Source organism: Carcharhinus amblyrhynchos, chromosome 14 (assembly GCF_965287045.1).
Source record: "Carcharhinus amblyrhynchos chromosome 14, sCarAmb.v2.hapA, whole genome shotgun sequence".
NCBI lineage: Eukaryota > Metazoa > Chordata > Chondrichthyes > Carcharhiniformes > Carcharhinidae > Carcharhinus > Carcharhinus amblyrhynchos.
Genome location: NC_137337.1, coordinates 57,444,157 through 57,465,819, shown reverse-complemented (window position 1 = coordinate 57,465,819; position 21,663 = coordinate 57,444,157). Strand labels below are relative to the sequence as shown.

At 43.1% G+C, this 21,663-nt stretch overlaps 1 protein-coding gene across 2 annotated transcripts in view; it reads left to right on the top strand.

The window, feature by feature from the left end:
• cdan1 (codanin 1) overlaps positions 1-21,663 on the top strand; it is a 135,527-nt gene that overhangs the window by 94,094 nt on the left and 19,770 nt on the right. For both annotated transcript variants that reach the window (XR_013888572.1, XM_080202936.1), the window contains exons 17-21: positions 5,470-5,524; positions 8,314-8,447; positions 11,592-11,695; positions 13,017-13,166; positions 14,594-14,657. Coding sequence is in view for 1 of the 2 variants with exons in the window: in XM_080202936.1 (XP_080059062.1) it covers positions 5,470-5,524; positions 8,314-8,447; positions 11,592-11,695; positions 13,017-13,166; positions 14,594-14,657 (507 nt within the window). In the remaining variant the exon portion in view is untranslated. The remainder of the gene's footprint in view (positions 1-5,469; positions 5,525-8,313; positions 8,448-11,591; positions 11,696-13,016; positions 13,167-14,593; positions 14,658-21,663) is intronic.

Here is a 21,663-nt window from a genome sequence, read left to right as displayed (position 1 = left end):
TGGTTACCTCTACAAAAAACTCAGTCAAATTTGTGAGACATAATTTTCCACACTCAAAACTATGCTGACCGTCCCTAATCAGTCCTTGCATCTCTAAATGCCTGTAGATCCTGTCTCTCAAAATACCTTCCCAACAGTTTACCCACTTCAGATGTGAGGCTAAGTGGCCTGTAGTTCCCAGGCTTTTCCCTGCAGCCCTTTTTAAACAGAAGGACAGCATTTGCCATCTTAATTTATCTTATTTAGTAAGAGCCTCCACCCTGTATTGAAACATTTTAATGGATGTTCAAATCACTGGGATAGGTTGCAATGGTGTCTCCTAGCGAGTAAACAAAGAGATCAAATTTTGTACCTAAGAAGTATCCTTTTTTTTAAATGTAGGACAATTTGACTGCATACTTAAGGTGAGGTAAGATTATCTGCTCTTAAGGTCAAGGCAGTATTTGGCAGAGTGTGGCATTAAGGATCCCTAGTAAGTTATTGGGTGTTGAGAAGGATACTCCACTGGTTGGAGTCATGCAAGTACAAAGGAGGATGTTGGGAAATCTCAGCAGTTCAAACAGCAAGTGTGGAGGGAGAATAGAGCCAACGTTTTGAGGCTAGATGACCCTTTAGTGGAGTAGAAGATGAAAATAAAATAAGATTTATTTGCGGGGTGGGGGAACAGGGGACAACATTGGGTGGAAAGATGGAAAATGAAATTTGAGGTGGAAAAATAAAAATAGCAATATAACATAATATAGTAAAAATGGATGAATAAAATGAAAAGAAGAAATGAAATGAAATAAATGGAGATGGAGTGGAAGTGTAGGAGAGAGTTCACGCTCTGAAGTTGTTGAGCTCATTGTTCAGTTTGGAAGGCTATAAAGTGCTCAATCAGAATATTGATTGAGACACTGTTCCTCAGTTTACATTGAGCTTCATTGGGACAACGTAAAAGGCCAAAGACAAACATGTGGACAGGAAAGCAGGGTGGTGTGTTGAAATGGCAAGTGACTAGAAAGTCTGGGTCCTGCTTGCAGACTGACCAAAGGCTTCTGCAAACTGGTCACCCAATCTGTCTTTCGCCTCTCTGATGTAGAGTAGACTGCATTGGGAGCAGCAAATGAAATCAACCAGATTAAAGGAGGTGCATGTGAATATCTGCTTTACCTGAAAAGAGTGTTTGAGCCCTCGGATGGTAAGCAGGCGGAGGTGAAGGGGCAGGTGCTTCACCACCTACAATTGCATGGGAAGGCGCCATTGGCAGTGTGTGAGGTGTTGGGTGTGATGGAGGAATGGACCAGGGTGTCCAGGAGGGAATAGTCCCTGTGGAGTGCTGACTGGGGGGAGTGAGGGGAAGATGTGAATCTTCCCCTCATGATGTGAAGAGTAAAAGGATGAGATGTGATCTACAAATATATGAAGAGTAAAAGATGAGATGTGAAGGAATAGGACCTATAAAATGTGAAGGTGGGAAAGTTTGTACAGAACCGGCAGAAATAGCAGAGGTGCTGAATGAATACTTTACCTCGGTATTCACGTGGAAAAAGATCTGGGTGGTTGTACTGCAGGCTTGTAGCGGACTGAAAAGATTGAGTATGTGGACATTAAGAAAGAAGATGTGTTGGAACTTTTGAATAGCATCAAGATAGATAAGTTGCTGGGACCAGATGGGATGTACCCCAGGTTACTGTGGGAGGCGAGGGAAGAGATTGCAGAGCCTCTGGCAATGATCTTTGCGTCATCGATGGAGACAAGAAAGGTTCTGGAGGTTTGGAGGATTGCGGATGTGGTTCCTATATACAAGAAAGGGAATAGGGATAGTCCAGGAAATTACCGACTGATGAGTCTAACCTCAATGGTTGGTAAGTTGATGGAGAAGATCCTGAGGGACAGGATTTATGAACATTTAGAGAAGTTTAGTATGCTCAAAAGTAGTCAGCATGGCTTTGTCAAAGGCAGATCATGCCTTACGAGCCTGGTTGAGTTCTTTGAAAATGTGACTAAACACATTGACGAAGGAAGAGTGGTAGATTGGTTTATATGGACTTCAGCAAGGCGTTCAATAAGGTCCCCCATGCAAGACTTCTTGAGAAAATGAGAGGGCGTGGGACCCAAGAGGCTGTTGCTTTGTGGATCCAGAACTGGCTTGACGGCAGAAAGCAGAGAGTGGTTGTAGATGGGTCTTTTTCTGCAATAAGTCCGGTCACCAGTGGAGTGCCCCAGGGATCTGTTCTGGGACCCTTGCTGATTGTAATTTTCATAAATGACGATGAGGAAGTGGAGGGATGGGTTGGCAAGTTTGCCAATGACACAAAGGTTGGTGGTGTTGTGGATAGTTTGGAGGGAAGTCAGAATTTGCAGCAAGAGATAGATAGGATGCAAGACTGGGCAGAGAAGTGGCAGATGGACTTCAACCCAGATAAATGTGTAGTGGTCCATTTTGGCAGGTCAAATGGGATGAAGGACTATAATATCAAGGGTAAGACTCTTAGCAGTGTAGAGGTTCAGAAGGACCTTGGGGTCCGGGTCCGTGGGACTCTTAAATCGGCCTCGCAGGTAGAGGATGTGGTTAAGAAGGCATATGGTGTACTGCCTTCATTAATCGAGGGATTGAGTTTAGGAGTTGGGAGATAATGCTGCAGCTTTATAAGAGCCTAGTCAGACTCCACTTGGAGTACTGTGCTCAGTTCTGGTCACCTCATTACAGGAGAGATGTGGAAGCTATTGAAAGGGTGCAGAGGAGATTTACAAGGATGTTGCCTGGATTGGGTGCCATGCCTTATGAAGATAGGTTGAGGGAGCTTGGTCTTTTCTCCTTGGAGAGACGAAGGATGAGAGGTGACATGATAGCAGTATGTAAGATGTTGAGTGGTATTGATCGGGTGGATTCTCATAGGCTTTTTCCCAGGGCTGAAATGGTTGCTGCGAGAGGACACAGGTTTAAGGTGCTGGGGAGCAGGTACAGAGGAGATGTCAGGGGTAAGTTTTTCACTCAGAGGGTGGTGGGTGAGTGGGATCGGCTGCCGTCGGTGGTCGTGGAGGCAAATTCGATAGGGTCTTTTAAAAGAGACTGCTGGATGAGTACATGGGACTTAACAGGATTGAGGGTTATAGGTAAGCCTAGTAGGTAGCGATATGATTGGCGCAACTTGTGGGCCGAAGGGCCTGTTTGTGCTGTAGTTTTTCTGTGTTCTATGAGTTTATTGGTGGCATCATGCTGGAGTTGGCCAAAATGATGGCGGCTTATGAATGTGGAGGCTGGTGGGATGGAAAGTGAGGACAAGAGGGTTCCTATCCTGGTTCTGGGAGGAAGTGAGTGCAGTGGCCTGGGAGACAGGATGGACATGATTGTGAGTCCTCATCAATCCCATTGGGTGTAAAACTACAATTAAGGAAGAAGGAAGACATCAGCAGCGGCATTTTTTGAAAGTGGCATCATCGGAACAGACTTAGTGGTGGCGAAGGGACTGAGAGAATGGAATGGAATTCTTCCAAGATGTGAGGTGCGAAGAGGTGTAATCAGGCAGCTGGGAGTCGCTGGGCTTGTAATGGATACTGTTGGACAGTAGTCAAGTCAGGGCGGTAAAGGAAAGGAAATATCTGAGATGGACCATGATAGAAGAAATTAGAAGCGAAATTGATAACTTTTTCCAGGTTCAGATGAGACCATGAAGTAGCTGTCTATGAACCGATGAAAGAGTTGTGGGAGGGGGCCAGAGTAGGACTGAAACAAGGAGTATTCCACATATCCCATTGAGACAGACCTAATTGGGACCTATAGCCACACCTTTTATTTTGAAAAAGTGAAATGTGTTAAAGGAGAAATTTTTGACTGAGAAAACAGGTTCAGCCAGATGGAGGAGGGTGGAGGTGAATGGGAGTTGTTCAGGTCTCTAGTTCGAGGAAGAAACAAAGAGCTCTCAGGCCATCCTGGAGGTGAATGGAGGTGTAGGGGGATTGGACATCCATGGTGGGTCGGAGGCAGTTTGGGCCAGGGAACTAGAAGTTGTTGATATGGCATAGGGCATCAGAGGAATCATGGATGTAGGTGGTAAGGGTGGGAAAAGAGGAGAGAGGATGGAGTCAAGATAGGAAGAAATTAGTTCAGTGGCAAGAGCAGGCTGACACGATGTGCTTCTCGGACAGTCTCGTAATGTAGATGCAGGAATCAAACAAAAACACAATGCCTGAAACAAAAGCAGATGCTGTCAGACCTCCTGAGATTTTCCAGAATTTTCACTTTTTGTTTCAGCGTCTGCAATATTTTGCCTTTAACAAAGGAAGATGGCTAGAGGTCAATTATCTAAGCCCCAGACCGTTATTGCTGGAGTTCATCAGTGGTGTCCTAGGCCCAAATATCTTGTGTTATTTCATTTAACGAGGTTAGAAATGGGAATGTTTACTGATGAATTAAAAATGATCAGTTCCATTCCGAACTCCTCAGGTAATGATGCATAGTGGACCTGACCACCTCAAGGCCTGGATAGCATTCAGGTTTGGGTTGTAAAGTGGCTGGTAACATTCCTGTCACACAATGACCATTGCCAACAAGAGAAAATATTAATTATCGCCCTGGACATTCAGTACCATTGCTATCATCAAATCCTACATCACCAACATCTTAAAGGTTATCATTAACCAGAAATGTAACCCACTTCCTGAATCTCCGAAGCCTACACACTATCTACAAGTCAGGAGTGCAATGGAATACTCTCCACTTGGCTGGATGAGTGCAGTTCCAACAACACTCAAGCTCATTAGCATTGAGGAAAAACACAGCTCACTTGATAGGTGCAACATCCACCACCTTAAACATTCACTCTCTCAATCTCCAGCACACAGGGCTGCAGTATTTACCATTTAAACAATGCACTTCAGTAACTCACCAGTACTTCTTTGACATCATCTTCCAAATCTGTGATCTCTTACCATCTAGAAGAAGAGGCATTTGGTGCAGGGGTGTGTCACCAGGTTTTTCTCCAGGTCATGCACCATCCTGACTTGGAAATATATGATCTTTCCTTTGCTGTCACTGGGTCTGGATCCTGTCCTTCATCTCTATCAAAACATTAAACAGTCTTTGCATTCCCACCACCCCGCCCCCCCCCCCCCCCCCCCCCCCCCCGCCATAGTTTTGTTACATTGGCCTTATTATCATAAATTTTGTTCAAACTTAATAGATTCAAGGAAAGGGGAGATGACTTTAATTATGGTTTCTTATGTATCGGTAATATCATTAACCAAATGGACAAGCTATATAGGCTACTTTCAAAACAGTGCCAAGACTCTAAACGGGTCAGAATGATTCTCACTTCTTCCTGGTTCAAATAGGAATCTTCTGGATATAATGTGAAATTCAGTCGCACTGTTGCATTAAAAATGTCAAAAAATCAAATCACTGGGAACATCATCAGTTATAATTGAGAATCCATCTCCAGAAAATATATCTGAGTGAAGCTGAGTGTTTTTTTTTCCTATTTTCAGGATTCTGTTCCATTGGTTGATCAACAACTGCTCTATCTCTGCTGTCCCTATCTGAGTGAGTATATTCTGGGCATTAGATATTGGGTAAAAGGTAGAGAAAAAATAGAGCTTTATTACTTCAAATGAAGCGGCTTATCTGTCTGCAGTAAATGTTTACTGGATCCAAGACGAGTTCCTCAGAAGTAAATTGTTGCAAATGCTCTGTTGTTACTTAAAAAGGATGAGAGTTACTGAAAGCTAAAACTTTTTTTGATTTCAACCAAAAAATTAACCAGTCTAAAGGATCATGAACAGCATGGCTTGATAAAGTATATGTATCAGAAAAGGAAGGTCAAACTTAATTACAAAGGCAAAATTCGGTGGTTGCTAAAAATATTCCAGTAGCATCTCTGCAGAGAAAAACTGTCAACTTTTCAGGATGCCGTTTCATACATCAGTATCATAGATCAGAGCTGGGCCTCTGATGCAAATCTTTGTCTCTTCTTTGGACACAGGTGAGTTCCCAGAGGACTGGAGGATAGTGAACGTGGTACCGTTGTTTAAAAAGGGTAGGAGGGATAACCTGGGTAACTATAGGCCGGTGAGTTTGATGTCAGTGGTAGGCAAGTTGATGGAGAGGATTCTTAGGGATAGGATGTATGAGCATTTAAAGTGTTGTGATCTGATTAGGGATACACAGCATGGCTTTGTTAAGGGGAAGTCTTGCCTTACGAATCTGGTAGAATTTTTTGAGGAGGTGACAGAAACGGTCGATGAAGGACGAGCCGTTGATGTCGTCTATATGGATTTCAATAAGACGTTTGACAAAGTCCCTCATGGTAGATTGGTTGAAAAGGTTAAGGCTCATGGGACATAAGGCCAGGTATCTAGATGGATGGATAACTGGCTTGGTAAGAGGAGACAGAGAGTAGTAGTAGAAGGGTCCTTTTCTAGCTGGAGGTCTGTCACTAGTGGTGTGCCGCAGGGCTCAGTACTGGGACCTCTTTTTGTAGTATATATAAATGACTTGGAAGAGGAAGTAAGTGGTGTGATCAGCAAATTTGCAGATGACACTAAGATGGCTGGATTGGCGGGCAGTGAGGAGCAGTGTCAGGCAATACAACAGGATATAGATAGTCTGGTATATTGGGCAGATAAATGGCAAATGGTGTTTAATCCTGATAAATGTGAGGTGATGCATTTTGGCAGAAATAATGTGGGGAGGAGTTATATGATAAAGGGTAGACCTATAAAGGGTATAGAAATGCAGAGGGACCTGGGGGTGCAAGTGCACAAGTCTTTGAAGGTGGCAGTACAAGTGGAGAAGGTTGTGAAGAAAGCTCATAGTATGTTAGCCTTCATAGGAAGGGGTATAGAATAGAAGAGCTGGAGTCTAATGTTGCAGTTGTATAGAACATCGGTTAGGCTGCATTTGGAGTACTGCATCCAGTTCTGGTCGCCTTACTACCGGCAAGACGTGGAGACCCTGGAGAGAATGCAGAGGAGGTTTACCAGGATGCTGCCTGGTATGGAAGGACTGTGTGGACTGTGTTATGAGGAAAGATTGAGCAAATTGGGGCTGTTTTCTCTTGAAAGACAGCGACTGAGGAGAGATCTAATAGAGGTATATAAGATTATGAAGGGTATAGATAGAGTAAACAGTGGTAAGCTTTTTCCTATGTTGGAAACACACATTACGAGGGGCCACGGCTTAGGGTGAGGGGGGGCGAGGTACAATTCAGATGTTAGAGGGAGATTTCCCACACAGAGGGTAGTGGGGGTATGGAATGCTCTGCCAAGCAAGGTGGTGGAGGCAGGCACGCTGGAGTTGTTTAAGAGTTAGTTAGGCACATGAGTGGGATGGAGATGGAGGGATATAGGAGACTGTTTTAAATAAGGTTCAGGAGCCTTGGGATGTCCCTGGGAATGTAAAAGGATGTGGATGATACTGATGTTTTTCTCTTTTAATCCACGGATGCTTCAGTCCGCCTTGTCCAACAAGGGGCATACACGCGATGGGTTGTACAAGGGCCGCTCTTGGTTGTTTTGAGAATAGCCTAGTACTTCACATCGTTAGTGTATGCTTAAACTGGACCAGATGCTGGGCAACACGACAGTGATTATCACTGTTTGCTGTGCAGACACATGGATTTGGGCCAGTGTCTGTGGGAGTTTGCACATTCTCCCCGTGCTTGTGTGGGTTTTCTCTGGGTGCTCCGGTTTCCTCCCAGACCCCAAAGATGTGCTATTAGGCTGATTGGTGTAACAAATCGTCCCTAAATTAGTCTTCCCTCAATGTGGAATGCCATAAGCATAGACAAGGGTCATGGGTGGAGGGGGGGACTCATAATGTTAAAAAGGCGGCGCGGGCTCATTGGGCCGAAGGGCCTGTTTCCTAGGCTGTTTTGCTCTTTGTTCTTTATTTCCAGCATTTTCTGTTATGAGTCTCACTTATGGACCTAATTGTCCTTTTCAAACATATTACTAGCATGGAAAACAAGAAGTGGTGGGGATGTTATGCTCTTAGATTACTTAGATATTTTGGATATTTTAGAGTACCATTCTGATTGTAATAAAGCATGGCAGGTCACCATTACATTAGAACGCCAATAGACCTCTTGAGATGGTGCTGCGTGTGGCGTGACCCAAGTCGACCTACATTATTATCTAAGATACAAGGAAAGGCTGCATGCATCTTCACTGTTCTGACATTACATTCATTCATACGTTCATTGTATTTACCCACACAACCCCCTGGCCAGATGAAAATCATTAATTCTCTGAATATTTGTGTGTTAACCACTGACAATGTGTGTCAGTTAATGAAAGCCAAGTCAAGATGTTTCACCAGGTCTTGTGTTGCAGGTGAATTACGTAAGCTGCTGGCGTCCTATGTAGCTGGCAGTGGGGTTAAAAATGGAGGATATATGCGAAAGATCACACCAACTACTGCAGCACCTTTAATACCAACTTTAGCACAATCTCAGCAGAGGCTCCAGGTAATGCCTTCATCCTTGGGCTCTGAACTAGTCAAAAGCATGCTATTTTGATACTATCTATGTTTTTGTCTCTGAGAATTTTTAGCGATATAGACTGCCCTGGAAATGACAGATACCTGCATTAAATATTTGTTACATTGCTGTTCAAATATAACTTTCCAAATATTGATGGGAACCTTTATAGGTCGAATAGTTCGGATGGGACACTTCTTGTACAGTGTGCGCAGGAGAGTTTCCTGACACAATATGTGGATAAGCCGATAAGAGGTGGGCCCACTTTGGACTTGGCACTGGGTAATGAATCAGGCCAAGTGTTAGATTTGTTTGTGGGAGAGCACTTTGGAGATAGTGACCACAATTCGGTGTTTTTCGTTATTGCAATGGCGAGGGATAGGGCCATATGGCCGGGCAAGGTTTATAATTGGGGGAAGGGGTAATTATGATGCGATTAGGCAAGAATTAGGGAGCATAAGATGGGAACAGAAACTGTCAGGGAAAGGCACAAATGAAAAGTGGAGCTTGTTCAAGGAACAAATACTACGTGTTCTTGATAGGTATGTCCCTGTCGGGCAGGGAGGAAATGGCCGAGTGAGGGAACCGTGGTTCATAAAAGAGGCTGAATGTCTTGTCAAGAGAAAAAAGGAAGCGTATGTAAGGGTGAGAAAACAAGGTTCCGTTGGGTCGCTTGAAAGTTGCAAGGTAACTAGGAATGAGTTAAAGGGCTCAGGAGAGCTAGGAGGGGGCATGAGAAGTCCTTGGCGGGTTGGATAAAAGAAAACCTCAAGGCTTTTTACTATTATGTGAGAAATAAAAGAATGACCAGGGTGAGGTTAGGGCCAGTCAAGGACAGTAGTGGGAACTTGTGCATGGAGTCAGAAGAAATGGGTGAGGCATTGAATGAATACTTTTCTTCAGTGTTCACTGAGGAGAGGGACCATGGTTTTGAGGGTGAGTGCATGATGCAGGCTGATAGGATGGAGGAGGTAGATGTTCTGAGGGAAGATGTATTAGCAATTTTGAAAAACCTGATGGTGGCTAAATCCCCTGAGCCAGATGGGATACATCCTAGGATACTTTGGGAGACAAGGGATGAGATTGCAGAGCCTTTAGCTTTGATCTTTGGGTCCTCACTGTCCATGGGGATTGTGCCAGAGGATTGGAGAGTGGTGAATATTGTTCCTCTCTTCAAGAAAGGAAATAGGAATGACCCTGGTAATTATGGGCCAATTAGTCTTAATTTGGTAGTTGGTAAGTTAATGGAAAGGGTCCTGAGAGATAGGATTTATGACCATTTGGAAAGATACAGTTTAATCCGGGATAGTCAGCACGGTTTCATGAGGGGTAAGTCCTGCCTCTCATATTTGATTGAATTCTTTGAGATAGTAAGTGTGTAGACAAAGGTAGAGCAGTTGATGTCGTGTACATGGATTTTAGTAAGGCATTTGATAAGGTTCCCCAGGTGGGCTCACAAAGAAGATAAGGATGTGTGGGATAGAAGGAAATTTGGCCAATTGGATAAGTAACCGGCTGTCTCATAGAAGATAGAGGATGGTGGTGGAAGGAAAATTTTCAGACTGGAGGCCAGTTACCAGCAGTGTACCACAGGGGTCAGTGCTGGGTCCTCTGCTATTTGTGATTTTTATCAGTGACTTGGAAGAAGGGGCTTAAGGGTGGGTTAGTAAATTTGCTGATGACACCAAGATTGGTGGAGTAGTGGATGAGGTGGAGGGCTCTTGCAGGCTGCAAGGAGACATTGATAGGATGCAAAACTGGGCAGAAAAGTGGCAGATGGAGTTTAACCCTGATAAGTGTGAGGTGATTCGTTTTGGTAGGACAAACTTGAATGCAGATTACAAGGTCAACGGCAGGGTTCTGAGGAATATGAAGGAACAGAGAGATCTTGGGATTCATATCCACAGATCTCTGAAGGTTGCCACTCAAGTGGATAGAGTCGTGAAGAAGACTTATAGTGTGTTAGCGTTTATTAACAGGGGGTTTGAGTTTAAGAGCTGTGGGGTTATGCTGCAACTATACTGGACGTTGTTGAGATCACATTTGGAATATTGTGTTCAGTTCTGGTCACCTCACTATAAGAAGCATGTGGAAGCATTGGAGAGAGTGCAGAGGAGATTTACCAGGATGCTGCATGGTTTGGAGGGTAGATCTTATGAGAAAAAGTTGAGGGAGCTGGGGCTTATCTCTTTGGAGCGGAGGAGGATGAGAGGCGACTTAAAGAGGTTTATAAGATGATGAGGGGGCTAGGTAGGGTGGACGTGTAGAGACTATTTCTTTGGAAGGATGTAGCTGTTACTAGGGGGCATAACTATAAGGTTCATGGTGGGAGATATAGGAGGGATGTCCGAGGTAGATTTTTCACTCAGAGTGAAAGGAGTGTGGAACCGACTGCCTGCCGTGATAGTGGAGTCAGACACTTCAGGAACTTTCAAGCGGTTATTGGATAGGCACATGGAGCACACCACAATTATAGGGAGTGGGATAGCTTGATCTTGGGATTGGACATAGCTCAGCGCAACATTGAGGGCTGAAGGGCCTGTACTGTGCTGTTATGTTCTATGTAATGTTCTATGTTCCGTTCAAAATGTGGCAGACAGCTTATTTTTAATGCCTTAGATTGACTGTCAACGATTTCATTCCAGTCAAGTGCCTGTCCTCCCTACATTCTCTCTCATGACTTATTGTAACCCCTGATAAAATAACACACTTGCTGTCTTGCCGTTTGGATAAGTCTTATTGGAAGAGTGGAGGCAGGCAGCTGCTAACTCTTTGCTGATGTTTGAGTCTGAGAATTATCCAGCTCCACTATCAAAATGCAAAATTGGTGTTTTGTACATGGCCTTGAATCAAAACGGAATCAGTGGCACACAGCTGTTGGTGGTGAGACCAATTGCAGCCACCTCTTCAGTGCTACAGTTGAGATTAGCCGAGAAGAAACTAACCTGGTTTAACTCTGCTCAGTATTACATTGAGCATCAAATGCATTAACTAATGAATCATTGAAACAGACAAACCATTCACTATTTGCATTATCTTGGTGATTAAACTTGGTAAGAGAGTGTGAAATTTCAAGTAAATGGGAAGGAATATTACACTGTGTTTAATGTTAAGTTTGTGCTTCCTGGTTAGGTAAAGTTGGAGGAAGCTTTTTTTCACAATCAGCCGCCATCACTTCGCAAAACAGTTGAGTTTGTGGCTGAAAGAGTTGGATCTAACTGTGTAAAACACATCAAGTGAGTGAAATAAATCTGTTATTAAATTAAGAATGCTATTTGAATATTTCAGAAAACTTTTTAAAAGTGTCACATCTTGGACACCTCTCGCAGGAAATAATGCATTCTCTTTACAAAGCACCTTATCCATGTGTATTTATCAAATGTTAATCCAGAAGCACCAACACCTGGAATCATATCTTCTGAGTAAAACAATGGGTTTGATTTTTTGATTTCACTAGTTGACTTCTTTACATTACCCGGAGGCCTATAGAGAGGGTTTTTGGATGAGGTGAGAATGATTGCCATTGTCATCAAATTAGTTTTAACCATGTATGGCATGAATAAAATTGATGTCACTGGGAATTAGTGCAGGAGAGCTCTCCGCTAGTTATACATTGCTCAATGATAAATGGTTATTGAAGGCCAATTACCTCAGTCCCAGGGCAGTACTGCAGGCAGTTCTCAGGGTTGTTGTATCCGAGGCCTAACCATCTTCAACTGCATCACCAGTGACCTCCAACCTAAGGTCTGAAGAGGGGATGTTTATTTACAATTGCTGTTCCAGTCACAGTTCCTCAGTTAATGAAGCAATCTGTTCTTGCATACAGTGAGAACAATGATTAGGTTTGGGCTAATGAGTGATAGTCACTGCCTTGGCACAAATATCTCAAACTCCCCTTGACCTTGTATGGCATTATCATTGTGAGTCCTCCACCATTAAAATCCTGAGTGTTGCCATAGATTAGAAGCTAACTGGATCACCCACATACTTACTACGCTACCAGAACATACCAGTGGCTGGGTATTCTGCTGCATGAGTTACCATCAGAAGACCAGAACCTTGCACCATTTAAAAGATGCAAGTCAGTATATAATGGAATACTTTCCACTTAACCTGGATGAGTGCAATTCCACCAACATTCAGAAAACGCAACACCAGCCAGGATAAACAGGACCACTTGATTGGCATCCCTTTCTAATACCTTAATACTTCATCATGTGGATGGCATTCTAAGTGGCCGCAAAAACCAGCACTAATTGCTTTATGACTGCGTTGTGCCCAAAAGTGGGCGCAATGCAGCCATAAATACGGCCCTTTGTCTTGCTTATAAACCTGGGGCGACATTGAGCCAAAAGTGGGATAATTTTGATGAGGTTTGGAATAGCCTTGATGAGCTCATGGTTTAAGTAAAGTACTGTTCAAGTCTGTGGAATGGGACAGGTGACTTTAATAAACCAAATAACATGTCTAGGTTTTATATTCCTGGTGGTTTTTTTCTTCTTGTTAACCATGTAACAATGAGAAAAACTCAAATATTACCTGTACTCCCTTTCCTAGGGCAACTCTGGTATCTGATCTAGTCAAGCGTGGGACAAGAATGCTACAAAAAGCAATGAAGGATGAGAAGGTCCACTTAACTGAGCTACTTGAAAATGTGATCGTTGATCTCTGTGAAGAAGGCGAGCAGGCTGTGATAAAAGGCAGAGAGTAAGCATCTCTGAAATTTGAGTAGCAGTGCTTGTGTGACAAGCGTCCATCCTGTTTGAACAAAAAAATGCAACTCTGGCTGACAGAAGACAATAGTACGAGAAAGTATAAAGTATCAGCAACTTGAATTTATGTAGCACTCTTAAAATGTCGTAAGGCTCTGAACCTCCGGTCTGGTTAGGTAAAAGCGCTGTCATTTTTGGTGGAGATGAAGATCGGGGTGTTCAAGATTTGAGCATTGGAGGCATGCTCATCTTTCCGGGTAGGTGGAGATTACAGAGGTGTGTGTGATGAAGCTGTGAGGGGATTTGAATGCTAGGATTAAAAAAAAATTAAATGAGGTACAGCTATTAATAGAAAATACTTGAATATCTCCCATTTGTTCCATTACTTCTCTCCATGTGGGGACCATTTTTCCATCTTCTCACTGGAAATGCACATTGATTTATGTAATGGCTGAGAAATGCTGCTTAAAAATCTCAGATTGGTATTTGAGATCAGCCCAGGGGGATGTGTGAACAGAGAAATACCCCTACCACCCAAGTCCTCCTATCCGTCCTCCTTTCATTACAGTGTTGAGCACTCTGCCTGAATGGGTGGTTGAAACAGTTTAAATAGTAACTTTCTGTCAGGAATTGCATACATTCTTGAAAAGGAAAGGTGAGAGTTATGAGGTAAGTGCAGGCGAGTGAGTCTAATTGGATAACTCTTTCAAAGAGCCTAGCAGAGGTACAGTGGGCAGAATGGAACCTTTCTGTGCTGTGTTTCTACAAGTGTGTCTATTGGTTATATCACTGGAGCACCCACCTTTTCCCCCCACCTCATGAAATAATTGGAAGGATGTGAGAGATAGGCCATCTTTACCATCTTTATTCAGTTATTCATGTTTCAGTTATATAATGTAAACACACTTGTTTCACCCATACTTAAATATATATTATCACTGGATTGACTGCAGCTATTCATAAATCATAGAATCCCTACAGTACAGAAGGAGGCCATTCAGCCTATTGAGTCTGTACCAGCCACATCCCAGCCAGGTCCTATTCTTGTAACCCCACAAATTTACCCTGCTAATCCCCCTGACTCTAGGATCAATTTAGCATAGCAAATCCACCTAACCTGCACATCTTTGGACTGTGGGAGGAAATCGGAGCACCCGGAGTTATTGCTAACTTAGAATTGCTTTTGCTGCTATCTTGGATGAACATTTCATGCATTTGATGTTCTTCCATCCTGTGTTTTCACAGAGGCAACCAGAGGCCATGGGTGGCTGTATCAAAGGCTTTGCCTGAGGGCTTGGGGTTTCTACCATCTTGTCATAACATTTGGCTGAGCCATCCTGCTACCTGATGTTGAAATTCAAATCTGGTATTTTGAAAGTAGTATTAGAATATAACATTGCTCTCTTTTTTCCACCTTTGCAGATTCTGTGGCAGAAAGGGACCAGAAGCAATTCAAGTTCTGCTTCCAGGAGAGACATCTGCCTCGGTTAAATTTTCAGCTTTTCTACATAGACATAGCTCCCGCTTGCCTTATCCTGCGACCCTGGGGTTGGTGGGTAGGGAGCCCTTCCCATCTCCAACCCTGATCTGCAGATGGATCACTGTTTTCCAACTCCCTGCTTTGCATTACTTCTTATCTGACTCATTTCAGTCCAGCTTTCATCCTACCCAAACCAGACACCATTACTCACCAGAGATCTTGGGTGACTAAAGCCATAGAAATTTCTAATGTCCCCGTAAGTATGAGATCGGTTTTTAATGTGAATGGTAACTAAAGTCAGCTAAAGATTGCCAGGGAATGCAGTGAAGCTGCCTTTACGAGCTGATTCTGAAGAACCAGATAAGTACCTGACAAAAAGATTAATGGGACAGTGTGCAATATGATGTGCTACACATGGGGTCTCCCTATGTATAGCAGTGAACATTGTTTGTACGTATTCTCATATTGTGTGCACTTTTCCACTGTTTTCCATAACCCTCAATACTTTTGCTGCCTGGTGTTGTGAGCTGCAACTTCCTCCAATTAAATATTGGCAAGATCATAACTCTTCTATTGGTTCTTACCAGATACTACATTCCTTGGTCACTTATACCATTCTCCTGCCCTGGCCACTTGTCTGAACTGGATGGTATCTGCTGGTCTTCAAATACCACATTCACTTCATCTTCAAGAATAACTATACCCACTTCTGTTACATAGCTCACCTAGCAACTAGTGATGTTCTCATGCATTTTCATTGCATCATAGAATCAGATAGCACACAGAGGCCATTTGGTCCATTGCACCTACGCTGGCTGTTAATTCCATTCCTCTGCTCTTTCCCCATAACCTTCAAGGTGTTTCCTTTGTAAGTATTTATCCAGTTCCTCTTGGAATTTACGGTTGAATCTACTTCCACCACCCTTTTGTCAATGTATTCTAGAGCCTTTTGAAATTTAACGTTGAATCTGCTTCCACTACCCTTTTGACACAGGGCGACATGGTGGCACAGTGGTTAGCACTGCTGCCTCACAGCTCCAGAGACCTGAGTTTGACTACCAGCTTGGGTCTGTGCGGAATTTGCACATTCTCCCTGTGTCTGTGTGGGTTTCCTCTGGGTGCTCCGGTTTCCTCCCACAGTCCAAAGGTATGCAGGTTAGATGCATTAGCCATGCTAAATTGCCCCTTAGTGTCCTAGGATGCGTAGGTTAGTGGGGTAAATGTGTTGGGTTGCAGGGATGGGGCCTAGATGGGCTTGTTGCAGACTTGATGGGCCAAATGGCCTCCTTCTACACTGTAGGGTTTCCATGACTGTATTCCAGAGCACAAATGGTTATGTAAAAACAATTCTTACTATTTTTACCAGTTTTCTTAAACCCTCTTCTCTGGTTCTTTGACCCTTTTGCTAGTGAAAGTAGTTTTGACACCAGCTCCTGTGGCTGAGTGGAAAGGTGTCAGGAACAGGACGTGCACTCAGCCCACACTATGTCTGCTGATTGATGTACAACTGATCCCGATGCCTTTCTGCTTGGCAGAAGAAGCATCATTGGCACACACAGGGCATCATATCTCACTTAAGATTTCATCTTTATTATTAGGGATAACTTGATGAACTTGGCAATGCAGCACAGATATATAAAATTAAATTAGTAACTGCAGATTTAAATATGATCATCTGAAGCAAGCTGCAAAGGTTTTTTGGTGACTAACCCAGTTGGCAGTTAATGGGACTGTTAATCCCACAGTTGGAAATCTTGGGACCTCGGAACCATTGGCAGGTTTTTTTTTTATATTTCATGTCGTTTGTGAAGTATTTGTCAAAAATGAAATGTCTTTTTGATAACACGAGCAAAAAGTACAATTTAAAAGAAATAATACCATAATGAGCATTTTCATAATAATGACAGAAAAACAGAGGGAATACTTTGGGGAGCAGTCAATCCAAACATTTATTTTGCATCTCAAAACATTTTATGATATGTCTAATTGCAAATGATAAAACCCAAGACTGATTCAATGCGATTGACACTGTAACTGCACATGTGCAAGGAGTGGTCCCACAGAACCATAGAAAAGTTGTAGCAGGAGGAGGCCATTTGGCCCATCTTGTCCATGCCAGCTTGAGGACACCCAGATGTCCTTTCTAACTCCACCTTTCTGCACCTGGCCCATAGCCCTCCAGTTTACAGCATTTAGTGCAGATCCGCATATGAGTTTAGGGCCTCTGCCTCCACCACAGACTGGGGCAACGAATTCCAGACAGCCTCCACCCTCTATATTAAAAAAAAAGCCTTTCCTCGTGCCTCCATCTTCACCTATTACCATTAACCTTGAATCTATGACCCCTGGTTCTAGAATTCTCCATCACAGGAAACAATTTTATCTTATCCATTCTGTCTCTTCCCCTCATAATTTTGTACACCTCAATCAACTCACCCCTCAGCTGCCTTTGTTCGAAGAAAAATAATCCCAACCTATCCATATCTACACTTTTTTACCCCTGGCAGCATTCTCTGCACACACTCCAGAACGATTATGTCCTTTCTATAATATGGTGACCAGAACTGCACACGTTACTCCAGTTGTGGCCTCACCAGTGTTTTATACAATTCCAACATTATATCCTTTTATATTCTATGCCTCTGCTAATGAAGAAGAGCATTCCATATGACTTCTTTAGAGCCTTGTCTATTTGAACTGCTGTCTTTGTATTTGTACACCCAGAACTCTCACTTCTTCTACTCCTCTTAGTATATTCCCATTTGTAGTGTATTCCCTATAACGGTTTGACCTCCTTGACTGCGTAACCTCACCCTTCTCTGTTAAAATTCATTTGCCACTTTACTACCATTCCTCCAACCCATCATGTCATTTTGGAAACTACAGCTATCCACTACTGTGCCAATCTTTTCATTGTCTGCAAATTTTCCACTTTGCCTCCACTTTCCATTCAAATGATTAATATAAAACAGTGATAGCAAGGGTATCAATACCGAGCCCTATGAAACACCACTTGCCATTTGCAAGGGCATCCATCAACCATTACCCTTTGTTTCCTGTTACTCAGCCAACTTTTGATCCAGTTTCCCACGTTACCTTTTATACCATGGGCCTTTTTTTTTGACCAATCTGTCACATGGGACCTTGTAAAAAGTCTGACAACACTAGGTTTTAGTCCAACCTATTTACGTGGTCACATGGGACCTTGTCACACACCTTGCTAAAATCCATGTACACGACATTGACTGCTCTACCTTCATCAATCCTTGTTGCCACTTCCTCAAAGAATTCAATCAAGTTTTTGAAGCAGGACCTTCCTTTAAACAAATCCATGCTGATCATCCCTGACAAGTCCATGCCTTTCTACATGACAGTTAATCCTGTCTCTCAGGATTGATTCTACTAATTTGCTGATGTAAGACTAATTGGCCTACAATTGTTTGGCATTTCCTTTAATCCCTTTTTAAACAATGAAACTACATTTGCATTTCTCCAGTCCTCAGTATTTCCCCTGTATCTAGTGAGGATTAGAAAGTCATTCTCAGACCATTTGCTGTCTCCTCCCTAACTTCCTTTAGCAGCTTCAGAAACAGTCCATGTACCCCTAGTGACTTATCATTTTTCAAGGATTCCAACTCTTGAGTATTTCCTGTCTTTCCAGATAGGGTGAATGCACTCAGTCTTTTTGGGGAACCAAGAACTAAAGAGCATAGGTTTAAGTTAAGAGTGGAAAGAATTAATGGAATCCTGAGGAGCAACTTTTTCACACAGAGGGTGGTACATATGCGGAATGAGCTGCCCAGAGGAAGAGGTTGATGTAGACAACATTTAAAAGGCATTTGGACAGATACATGATAAAGTTTAGAGGGATATGGGCCAAATGGCATTAGCTTAGATGGGTATTTTGGTCGGCATGGAGCAGTTTGGGCAGAAGGGCCTGTTTCCATGCTGTAGATTCTATGATTATCCCTTCTGATACCTTAGTGTTCCTCCTGGGCTATTAAATCTGCATCATTCCTTTCCTTTGTAAATATGGAGGCACAGTATTCATTTAAAACCCCCCTGCATCTACACACAAGTTCCCTCCTTCATCTCTGATTGGTACCACTTTTTCCTTAACTAATCTTTTAGCATTAATATATTGATAATATATCTTTAGGTTTTCTTCAGCTTTACTTGTTAATCTTTTCTCATGCCCTCTTGATTTCCTTATTTTCTCTTCTACTTTGTCCCTGCACATCCTATATTCATCTGGGCTATCTGCAGTGCTTAGTTCGTTGTGCCTATTGTGCACTTTTTCTGTTTGATTTTCCCCTGTATTCTTCTCAATAACCAGAGGGGTCTAGATTTGATAGTACCACTCGTATTTCTGGATGGGACATGTCTACTTAGTACATTTAGGATCTTGCTCTTTAGTGTTTCCCGTTGGTTTTTTGATCTATCCCCTAGTTGTGCTGTCCAGTCGACCTCAGCCAAGTTCCTTCTCGTTCTTGCAAAATTTGCCTTTCCCCAATTTAAAACTTTTCCTGCTTTATTTCTGGCCTTTTCCATGGTTATGCTAAATCTAACTGAATTGTGATTGCTATCTCCAATATTGTCACAACTATCACTTCATCTGCTTACTTGACCTTCTTCGTCCCCTAAGACTAGGTTTAGAATTTAAGGGCAGCATGGTGGCATAGTGGTTTGTACTGCTGCCCCTCAGCACCAGGGACCCAGGCTCAATTCCAGTCTTGGGTGACTATCAATATTGAGTTTGCATGAGTTTCCTCCAGGTGCTCTGGTTTCCAGCCACAGTCTGGAGATGTGTTAGGGGGATTAGTGGGGTAAATGCATAGTCTTAAGGGTCTGAGGCAGAGGGGGTGGGCTTGGGTAAGATGCTTGTTGGAGAGTCGGTGCAGACTGATGGGCTGAATGGCCTCCTGCACTGTAGGAATTCTCTGAATTACATCTCTTTTTTTGGATTTGTCACTAATTGGTTGAAAACATTTTCCTGGACACACTGCATGAATTCTTCTCCCAGGTAGAAAAATGGGCTGAAAAATGGCAGGTGGAGTTTAATGCAGGGTAGAACATACAAGGTCAATGGTAGGACACTGAAGTGTGTAGTAGGACAGAGGGATTTGGGAATACAGATACATAATTCCCTAAAAGTGGCGTCACAGGTAGATGGGGTCGTAAAGAGTGCTTTTGGAACATTGGCCTTTATAAATCAAAGTATTGAGTATGAGAGTTGGAATGTTATGGTGAGGTTGTTTAAGACATTGGTGAGGCCAAATTTAGAGTATTGTGTGCAGTTTTGGTCACCTAACTACAGGAAGAATATTAATGCAGTTGAAAGGGTACAGAGGTGGTTTACAAGGATGTTGCTGGGACTTGAGAAACTGAGTTACAGAGAAAGATTGAATAGATTAGGACTTTATTCACTGGAGCGTAGAAGAATGAGGGGAGGTTTGATAGAGGTGTATAAAATTATGATGGGTATAGATAGAGTGAATGCAAGCAGGTTTTTTTCACTGAGGCTAGGGGAGAAAAAAAACTAGAGGACATGGGTGAAGGGGGAAAAGTTTAAAGGGAATATTAGGGGAGGGATCTTCGCACAGAGTGTAGTGGGAGTGTGGAATGAGCTGCCAGATGAAGTGGTAAATGCAGGCTCACTTTTAACATTTAAGAAAAGCTTGGACAGGTACATGGGTGTGGAGGGATATGGTCCAGGTGCAGGTCAGTGGGACTAGGCAGAAAAATGGTTTGGCACAGCTAAGAAGGGCCTGTTTCTGTGCTGTAGTCTTCTATGGTTCTATATTTGAATCCCAGTTGAAATTGAAATAGTTAAAGTCTCCTACTATTATTAGTCTCTTGTTCTTACAGGCAGAAACCTACCTACTTAGTAATTCTTCCATCTCCCCTTAACAATTTGGAGGTCTGTAGTCGTGTGATTGCCCCTTTTTTAAATCTCTGAGCTCAATCCATAAAGCCTCGTTTGTTAACTCGTTCAGTATGTTATCCTTTCTGACAACTGGGATTGACTGTTCAACCTTTAGTGCCTCTTCCCCTCCTTTTTATCTCTATTATGTCTGCAGATTGTATAACCAGGGATATTGTGCTGCCAATTTTGCCCCTCCTTCAGGCAAGTTTCCATTATAGCAGTGACATCATGTTGCCATGTGTCTATCTATGCTCTTCTACATTTTTCATAATACGCCTTGCATTGAAGTATAAACAGTTTTTTAACCCTGTCAATTGCCCTTGTTGGACACTTTTTAAACTTTTCTGTAATTCCACGTCTATCACTACATCTTCAGCATCTCTAGCTAATGATAGTTAACTGTCACTAGCTCCATTGTCCTGATCTATCTGATTCTACACCTGGGATCCCATCCCCCCTGCCACACTAGCAAAAGCCCCCACAAGAATATTGGTCCCTACTCTGCTTGGGTGTTGCCCACCTGGTTTGTATAGGTCGCACCTTCCTCAGAACCGGTCTCAGTGCCTCAAGGATCTGAATCCGTCCTAGCTACACCATCCCTCCAGCCACATGTTCATTTGGTTTGTCCTCTTTTCCTCTTGTGTATGGAACTGAGATTGCTGCATTTGAGGCCCTGCATTTTAAATTATCTCCTAACTTTCTGTACTCAGCTTGCAGGCCCTCATCCTTTTAGTTTACCTTTGTTGTTGGTACTAATGTGTACCAAGACCACTGGTTGTTCACCTTTCCTCCCCAGAATGCCATGCAGCTGCTCCGTGACATCCTGGACCCTAGCACCAGGGGAGCAACATACCTCCTTGAGTCACACTTGTGACCACAGAAGCTCCTGTGTCCCTAACTATTGAATCCCCTATCACTATAGCTCTGCCGTTTGTATTTCTGCTGTCCCTCTGAGCAACAGAGCCACCCATGATGTTGTGAACTTGGCTGTTGTGGCGTTCCCCTGAGAGGCCATCCCACACCCCACCCACCAAAAACAGTATCCAAAGAGGTATATCCATTTGAGAGTGGGATGACCGTGGGAAT